General features: G+C 47.5%; 1 protein-coding gene across 2 annotated transcripts; it reads right to left on the minus strand.

Moving 5' to 3' along the window:
* Positions 1 to 2992: 2992 nt before the first annotated feature.
* Positions 2993 to 5207, minus strand: LOC139164665 (uncharacterized). 2 transcript variants are annotated; one of them, XR_011558673.1, is made up of 2 exons: positions 3649 to 3853; positions 2993 to 3466 (listed from the first exon to the last, which is right to left on the minus strand). XR_011558673.1 is itself a non-coding variant. In XM_070747088.1 (2 exons), the coding sequence occupies exons 1-2, from the start codon at positions 4930 to 4932 to the stop codon at positions 3139 to 3141; spliced, it is 1029 nt and encodes a 342-aa protein (XP_070603189.1). In that variant the 5' UTR covers positions 4933 to 5207; the 3' UTR covers positions 2993 to 3138. The 2 variants fall into 2 exon arrangements, 1 of the variants encoding a protein (XP_070603189.1); XM_070747088.1 differs by lacking the exon at positions 3649 to 3853 and adding an exon at positions 4232 to 5207.
* Between the last annotated feature and the right edge of the window lie 4077 nt (positions 5208 to 9284).

Raw genomic sequence — 9284 nt, forward strand, 5'->3', positions numbered from 1 at the left:
AAATTAAAAGAATAATGGACCAAGTTATATTGACAAAGATCATAACTAAACCAGAGCTATTCCTTCTGGGCACTTTTAGACAGAAACTAAGTAAAGAAGACAGATACCTTATTATCCAAATACTAACGGCTGCCAGATTAACATACGCACAGCATTGGAAAAAAGAAGACATTCCGACAAATCTAACCATCATTAGTAAAATTATGGAATGTGCCGAACTAACAAAAATAACAATGGAAATTCAAAACAAAAATGATTCAGAGTTCTACAAGGCCTGGGAGAAATTGTTCAGATGGTTATCTAACTCTAAAGACAATAAAGTGAAAAATAATTAAAATCTCTTAATATGAATCAAAATAAAGATATGTACAATAGAAATTCGGACCAAAATCAATACAACCCCTGTCTGAGTTCAATCCACCTGATAATTACTAGAAACTTACTAATATTACAACCTATAAAATAATAATAATAATAATAATAATAATAATAATAATAATAATTTTTCATTGTTCACACTGTTAAAAGGAAATTTAATCATGTATTGCTAATACGATAAGGCTGAATTCTATCCTTATGTAAATAAATTCTACATCAGCAGTGTTCTACTTAATGTGTACTAGTTGGTTTCTTGAAGGGATTCATGGTACTGGTTATCATTCTTCATGGCTCAATACCTGGTTATTCTTAAGACAATTTCCCAGCTGTTTATCTTATTGACCAGACAAGGCTTGCTGACCTCAGGATCTGTTGATTAAGCATTGTCATATTGTGGGACTCAAAGACATGGCTTCCCTGTTGCCACTTCTCCCCACTGGGATATTGTTCCTTCTAAAATCTATTTACTATGAGCTATCTATCCTTTAGGAAACATAATTTAAGAATGGACCAGAGACCAAAGATATTCATGGTTCCACTTGCTTGACGATAGGTGGCTGGAATGTTCTTGATTGATTGTTTCCCCAAAGCATTGGCATTCCTGTCTTTGGCTATCTGTTCTTCCTAGTGCCCCTAACACCCTCTCACTTGTCTGTGCCCCCAGTGGCCCCAATGGGTGCTACTACCTGTTCTGTCGAGCTCTCTGGTAGAATCCTCCCAAAAATGCACAGATACAATTTCAGATACACACATGTTTGAAAATTCAAAACAATGTTCTTTATAATGAAAATTCACTTAAACCAAGCCCTCTTTTGGTATAGCAAAGAGCACTTGTCTCCAAACAAACTGGTAATTTGTACAAGTCTCTTATCAGTTCTGTGATACTTAGCTTGCAGCTGTGAGGCAATTCACAGTCCTTCTTTTTTCACAAAGTGAAACACACTTTGCCCTGGTTTAGTTTCAAAATGGGGAAAATCAGCACACAAAAGGTCAAAGTCAGTAAAGCAGTCACGAAACACAACGATCAGATAATCCTCCACAATGGCCAAACCCACAGGCTGCTCTTTATAGCAGCCTCGCTAATTACCACAGCCCCACCCAACCACAGGTGGCCTCATTTTCTTTGATAATAATCTCTCAGTTGTTGTTGCCTATGCATCGCTCTCCACATGCGTGGCTTTATCATTAACTCTTGTTCTGAATCCAAGGAGGAGCTAGATAATTGATCTCCTTCTGAGCTGTCTGCCAGACTCTCCTCCTCCCTGTCACTCATGTCTTCTTGGTCAGAGGAGCCTTCATCAGCAGATTCCACTGGGGGCAAAACAGGCCTGCAGCATGTGGATGTCTCCCCCACATCCACAGTCCTTGGGGCAGGAGCTGGGCCAGAGCTAACCACAACACTACCCCTCACTCCAACTCTGGTGACAGATCTGCAAGGCCCCAAAACTTGCAGAGCAGCTGCAGTACTTAAAAAAAGATATTGCATCACACACTGCTCCCGCAGCACCATTGATTCTTCTGGCCACCTGATTGGCTGGGGGCTATTTGTCCCTGGCAAATAAGGCAGAGGTAGGCTACTTCCTGGATGGGGGGAACGCAGTGGGGTAGCGAAAATGGAGCTCCATCCCAGAGCACTCAATTTGCATTGAAATATGCATAAGCCATAGTTTGTTAGTAAAAATTTGGATAGCCCTTCACTGAACCAAGGGCCCAAGTCAACAGTGCCTGAGTGAATGGACAAGAACAAAGGATGAGTGGCAGAGGGCCAGGGACCCATTGGCAGTGGAGAATGGCCAGGAGGGGGGCAGCTGGGGATAAAGGAGGCATGGCCAAGAGTCCGTGCCTAAATGTCCCATTCAGCTTGAAATACTTCCTCAAACTACCAGTTCAGACAAACAATCAAACATTAACAGCCTACTCAAAGAACCACCAAAAACTCTCCCGTCAACATTGACAGGGCAAACCACCTAAATATAACTGAAAGCAAACCCCATTTCCTTCTAGCACTGATGATGCTACCTATTTGGGTAATGAAACATCTATGAGAAAACAATCCCAGAGAGCATTAAGGACCCTACATTCTGTAAACATTGTTACCTCAAAGCAATAAAAGTGTTGCTTTTCCAGATATTCTAATTACATGAAGAAAGCTCAACATACAAACATGATTGGATTATTTCAGTGTTCAAAATAAAATATATGAATCTGATCAACAAGCAAATAAATAAAATAAAATATAAAAACAAGAATCAATGTATATTGTGATAATGCCATCATTATATTGGAGATCCAGTTCAATTGGCATTGGGTCTTCAGCAGCGCATGACTTACTGATCACAAGTGGGAAGTAGAGAGTAAATAGAGATTTAGATGAAAATAATTTTAATTTGGGTAGAAATGACCCGTTGTACCTACCTGAACGGTCTTCTCGATGCACTGGAAGGAGAGTCCAACATGGGTATTTAACCAATCCGATTGGTAGAGACTGAGTAAAAATTTACATAATAAAAGTTACCGCCCCCTTGCGGTCCCCCCATGAGCTCAGTTTTAAAAACGAAAGGCACTTAAGAGGATAACCAACTTTTATTGACCAATGCAATAACTCAAGAACCAACCCAACCTCCGGTGTCCCTGAACTTCAACTACCGGGTGGGTTTGGACTCTCCTTCCAGTGCATCGAGAAGACCGTTCAGGTAGGTACAACGGGTCTTCTCCACTGCATCTGGAAGGAGAGTCCAACATGGGATATACCAAAGATCTTTAAAGCCCATGGGAGGGAGAAGGTCTAACTAGGGACTTAGGAGAAACACAAACTCTTTGAAGAACCCTCCTGCCAAAGGCCGCTTCCGCTGAAGCAAAGGAGTCCAACTTATAATGTCTAATAAATGTTGTAGGGGCTGCCCAGGTTGCAGCTCGACAAATGTCCTCTATCGATGCTTGAGTAGACCAAGCCGCCGAAGTCGCCGCACTCCTGGTTGAGTGAGCTGTCAATCCTTCTGGAACTGTGTGTCCTCCAGCCTTGTAGGCCTCCGAGATACAGTCCTTAATCCACCGACTAATGGATTTCGCCGATAATCCAAGTCCCTTCCTATATTCAGAAAATGAAATAAAAAGATTCTCAGACTTACGAAATTCCTCTGTCCTTCTAATGTAAATCTTTAGAGCTCTCCGGACATCCACCTTATGCCACAGTAGCTCTGATGGATGACTCCCGTGAGAGCAGAAATCTGGGAGAATAAGTTCCTGTTTCCTATGAAACACTGTATTTACCTTTGGTACAAAGGTGGGGTCCAAACGAAGAACTACCCTATCCGGATAAAAGACACAGAGGTCAGGTCTCACGGATAACGCTGATAACTCCGACACCCTGCGTGCAGATGTAACAGCTACAAGAAAGGCTGTCTTGATGGAAAGTAGCCTAATTGGTATAGACCTCAATGGTTCAAAGGGAGGTTTAGTTAAAGCCTTAAGTACCCACGTGAGGTCCCCGGATGGAAATCTCCTGACAGGCGGAGAATGTTTATTCGTGGCTCCTTTAATAAAATCTCTGATCCAAGGATGCTGAGCCAAGGGACGAGACTCTGGAGTTTGAATCATGGTGGCTAAGGCTGCCACCTGTCGCCTCAAAGTATTAGGAGCTAAGCCACGTTCCACCCCGGCTTGCAGAAACTCTAAAACAGTTATTACAGAAGCTTCCCTAGGATCCTGTAAATCCTTGTCGCAAAATTTACAAAACGCAGCCCAGGTCGCCTGATAAATTCGTGAAGTCGATGGGCGCCTGGCAGCCTGCATGGTATCTATAACCTTCTCTGGTAAGTCCAACTGCTTTAATTTATGCCTTTCAAGTGCCAACCTGTCAAGTGTAGCCACTGAGGATCTGGGTGTTTCAGATTCCCCTGGCTCAACGAGATGATCCGATCTGGAATCCTCCACGGGGGTGACACTGAAAGTTCCACCAAGTCCGCGAACCACGGGCGACGTGGCCAATATGGCGCTAGTAAGATCACTTCCGCCTCCTCGTGAAGGATCTTTTCCACCACCCTCGGGATGAGATTCACGGGGGGAAATGCGTACAGGAGACCTGGAGGCCAAGGTGACAGTAGGGCGTTGGTCCCCTCTGCTCCTGGATCCGGAAACCGTGTGAAAAACCTCGGAAGCTGAGTGTTCTGGCCGCTGGCAAATAGGTCCACTAGGGGGACCCCAAACCTCTGGGTCAACTGGTAGAACAGGTCTGGATCGAGTCGCCACTCTGACGGATCCAGGGTAGCCCTGCTGAGCCAATCCGCTGTGGAGTTGCTGATCCCTGCGATATGTTCCGCGGTCAGTGACGCCAAATGGGTCTCGGCCCAGGTGAAGAGCCTCATAGTTTCCTCCATAAGACGTTGGGACCTCGTGCCCCCCTGATGATTCAGGTGGGCCCTGGTTGCTACATTGTCTGTTAAGATAAGTATGTGTTTGCCTTCTACTAGGGGGGCAAAGGCCAACAGGGCTAGGAACACTGCTCTTAGTTCTAAGAAATTGATATTGACCGAAGCCAATTCCTCTATTGTCCATTGTCCTTGGGCCATATGACGTCCCAGGTGGGCACCCCACCCGTATAAACTGGCGTCTGTGGTCAGAATGAGACGGTCCTGGGTACGAAAGGGGGAACCCTCCTGAATTGTTGCGGTGAGCCACCACTTCAACGACTCTTTGACCTTCCTTGGTAGGAAGATAATCCTTTGCGAGTGACTGACCCTGGCCCTCTGGGCTGGCAAAAGAAACCACTGAAGGCCTCTTATATGGTGTCTGGCCCAGGGAACTATACCTATGGCTGACACCAACGTACCTAGCACCTTTGACAATAGCACCATCGGGGCCCGTCTGAGGCGGATCAAGCCGGCAACCAGGCGATGAATGTTCTCCTGCCTCTCGGGAGAGAGGGTTACCTTGCCTGATATGGTGTCGATGATGGAACCCAGATGTTGTAGTCTGGTTGTTGGAGACAGCTGACTTTTCTCCACGTTTATAGTGAAGCCATGCGCTTCTAAGGTCCGTATTGTTCTGGCTAAGTCCTCTCTGGCCTGCCTGGGAGACCTGGACAAAATAATTATGTCGTCCAGGTAGGCCATCAGTCTGATAGAATGAGACCGAAGACTGGCCGTCAGGGCGTCCAGCAACTTGGTAAAAGTCCGTGGGGCCGAGGAGAGGCCGAAGGGCATTGCCCTGTACTGGTAATGTATGCCTTCTGAGCAGAACCTGAGGAACTCCCGGTGTGTCGGGTGTACAGGTACGTGGAGGTAGGCCTCCTTTAAATCTATTGAAGTCAACAGGTCCCTGGACCGTACCGAGGGAAGAATAGTCTGTAAGGAGTGCATATGGAACCTCCTGTACTTGATGTAGATGTTGAGTTGTTTCAAATTCAGTATCATTCGGTATCCTCCTGAAGTCTTGGGTACCAGGAAGATCCTGGAGTAAAATCCCCTGCCAACTTCCTGCTGAGGTACCTGTTCGATGGCTTGTATTTCCAGGAAATGGGCAATCTCCTTGCGGATCTGCTGCCTCTTGTGTAGGTCCCGAAGCCTCGGGCAACTTACAAAGCGATGAGGAGGGGGCCCCATGAATTCCAGACGAAGTCCTTCCGATACGGTGGCTAAAACCCACTTGTCCGAGGAAGTGAGCAGCCAGGAGGGGCTGAAGTGCTGCAGCTTCCCTCCTAGAGGTAGGGGCCCGGAGGAGTCATTTGGAACGACGATATCCCCTCTGGTTGCCTCCACGAAAGGGCCGCCTGGACTGCTGGAAGCCTCTGGGACGATCCTGATAAGATCCGCGATCATTCCTGAATGATTGCTGGGAGTACTGATTCTGGTGAAAACCTCTCTGCGCCTGTCCTTGTCCGGTAGAAGCATCCCAACGTGGGTTCTGCCGTCTGGTGTAGGGAGTAAAGCGACGGTCCTGGCGTCTATTGGACTTAAGGAGGACCTTCCTCTTGTCCTTGTCCTCTATGAGGACTTTATCCAAAATGTCACCGAAGAGCATCGATCCCTGCAGTGGAGCTGAGGCCAGGCGCCATTTTGATTTCAAGTCCGCTGGCCAATTTCTCAGCCACAAAAGCCGGCGCGACGACAGCGTAGTGGCCATGCCCCTACTGGCAAACTTAGCTGCGTGTAGGGTGGCGTCGGCGGAAAACTCAGCTGCGGCCTGTAGTTTGCTGATATCCTGGCGAAGTCTGGCTTCCTCCGGGCCAAGGCGTGACTGCAGTTCCTGGAGCCACATGATGGAGGCCCTGTTGAAGAAGGAGGCCGCAGCAGCCGCTCTGAAACCCCAGCCCGCCATTTGGTGGGTCTTGCGTAATAGGGTTTCCGCCTTTCTGTCCTCTGGTTTCAAGCTCTCCCCTGTCTCTGACGGTACAAGGGCACTGGAAACCAGCGTGACTACTGGCTGGTCAATGGGGGGAAACTCCAAAAGTTTTTCCACCTCATCGTCGAATGTGTAGAACTTGCGCTCCAAATTCGAAGGGCCCTGAGCCGCTGCGGGGTGTTGCCAGGGCTTTTTGACTCCCTCAACGAAGATATGCGATGCCGGGATGTGGTCCGACTTGGGTTGGGGTTCTCTCAAAAGGGAAGCAGATGTCTTGCCGGTCTCTGCTTCTGGTGTCTTAGCCGCTCCCTGCAGGTCCATTACCTGCTTTGCCTTAAAAAGCAGAGTCCGAAACAGCGTGGGCTTAAACAGTCCGGCCACTGGCTGCTGTTCTGGGGTGTTCTCATCCTCTGAGAACTCATACTCTTTATCACTGTCCTCGCCAAAGTCCGGATCCTCTGAGAGAGACCCCAAACCCGAGGGGGGCGGTACTGGCCAAAGGCTTCTTGCCTGAGTCTGAGGTCGGTTCACTTGCTGGCCTGTCCCGGCATTTACTCCTTGAGCATAGACATTTGCAAACATCTCCTGTAATTCTGGAGCCATGTGCTGCCACGAACCAGTCTGGGGGCGCAGCCCCGCCGCTGTGGGTGTAAATGTGGCAGAAGGTGCCTGGGTGCCCCTCCTTGGGAGCCCGGAAGGTTCAGGTCTAGTCCAGGACAAGGCTGGAGACGGGGCCTGTGGCAATGACATGAACTGTCCCTCTGGGGACCAGTCACCCTCCTGTAGGGGTCCCAGGTGTCCAAAGGCTGACTGGGGGGTCCCAGGTTCAGGTGTGGTTGGCTGCCTCTGAGTCAGAGGTACTGGAGAAGGGGAGGGGTGCAAGGCTGCCTCCAATTTCTTCTCTAGCGCCTTTATGCGCTTTTCTGCCTCTTTTAATGAGGCCACCGAAGCAGGGGACTGGGAGGGCTTTGACCTCTCCTTATCCTTCCCCTTAGCCTTCTCCTTGCTCACCACTGGGGAGCTGGCCTTCTCGGTATTGGGCTTATCCTCCATTGTACTCACAGCTCCGGTGTTATAATAGGAGTATCACGAGAAAATTGCCTCTCAACAGCTTCGTCACGAAGGGAAAAAATGGCTGCCGATGCTGGCCTCGCCCTTGCGGCTGCGCATTAGAGCCGTAGCCCAATTCGCGCCTCTCAGCTGCCGGAAGCCCTTCCGGATGGCGCTCCTGCGCTCCGTGGGGGGGTGTAGTCAAAATGGCGCTGCCCAGCGTTTTCGCGGGTCTTTTGCGCTCACCCCCCCTTTCGCCGCTTCTTCGGGCTTTCACAGCCCGGTCTCTGCCCTCCAGGGCTCGCCCAGTCCAGCCGCGGCGATCCCAGCGCTGGCGGCAGCGGCGGCAGCGGAAGTCTCTGCGGCATTCCTCGCCGCTTCACAGCTGCTTCGGGCTCCGGCGCTGCCTGCGAACCCCTCCGGGGGTCGCCGTTCTCCCCGAGCCTCCCAGTGGGGGGGCGGACCCCCCCACCTTCGGCTCGCAGCCCTTGTTTGACCGCTGAGGCCAGGGACTCCGGGCTGAGGTGCTCCTCTTGGGGGCAGTTCCCTCGGGGGGAAGCAGCCCCTAAGGAGATCGTTGGGGGTGTTGTCCGCGGAGGACAGAGACCCCTGCCTCCAACGTTGATCAGATCTGTAAGGAGACAAAAGAAAAAAGATTAAACTGGTAATAACACCTTAAAATTTATTCAGCAAAACTCAGTATGTCTCTACTCTGGGACTGAGTTTTTAAAACTGAGCTCATGGGGGGACCGCAAGGGGGCGGTAACTTTTATTATGTAAATTTTTACTCAGTCTCTACCAATCGGATTGGTTAAATACCCATGTTGGACTCTCCTTCCAGATGCAGTGGAGAATATTCTGCTGCTTTCAAGGGGATACATTTGTGACTATGTTTAATATTTGACTTTTAGAACTCAAATAAATTAAAATAGCATATTTTTTAACATCATTAAAAAAAACTATATTAACATTTAAAATCTCTCTTAACAATCCTCCCTTTTCTTACAACAATAACCTATCTTAAACATATACAGTAATTGTTTTTCCAATACGTTTCTTTGGATATCTTTTTTTTTTTTTTTGCTGATTATATTTCTGCAAGTAAACAGAAAACTATTTTACTATAGTTCTTAAACAGCCTTGCTTTTGTCTACTTTATATCTAATTTCTGGTCATTTGCTGATTTGGCTTCTTTAAGAGTTCCTCACTTATTACTTTTTCTACTTTGTTAGTAATCCAGTAATTGCCTTTCTTAAAAATTGTTGATGCATTATGAAACATTGACTGCCATTTTAACTGCAATTATTGCTTTCCTAGTGTAATTCAGTTTAGGATTTTATTTCCTTAAAAAGATAGTGTTGACAGTGTTTTTAGAGAAGCCACTATATAGGATGATTTATGATAGTGAGCATACTGAGATCTCTCCAGTTTTAAATCTAATAATATTTACTACCACAATCATTCTAGTATTTTAAAATCTAATTATTTTTTTTAAAGCAACAATATATGAAATTAAC

This window comes from Erythrolamprus reginae, chromosome 3 (assembly GCF_031021105.1).
Source record: "Erythrolamprus reginae isolate rEryReg1 chromosome 3, rEryReg1.hap1, whole genome shotgun sequence".
Lineage (NCBI taxonomy): Eukaryota > Metazoa > Chordata > Lepidosauria > Squamata > Dipsadidae > Erythrolamprus > Erythrolamprus reginae.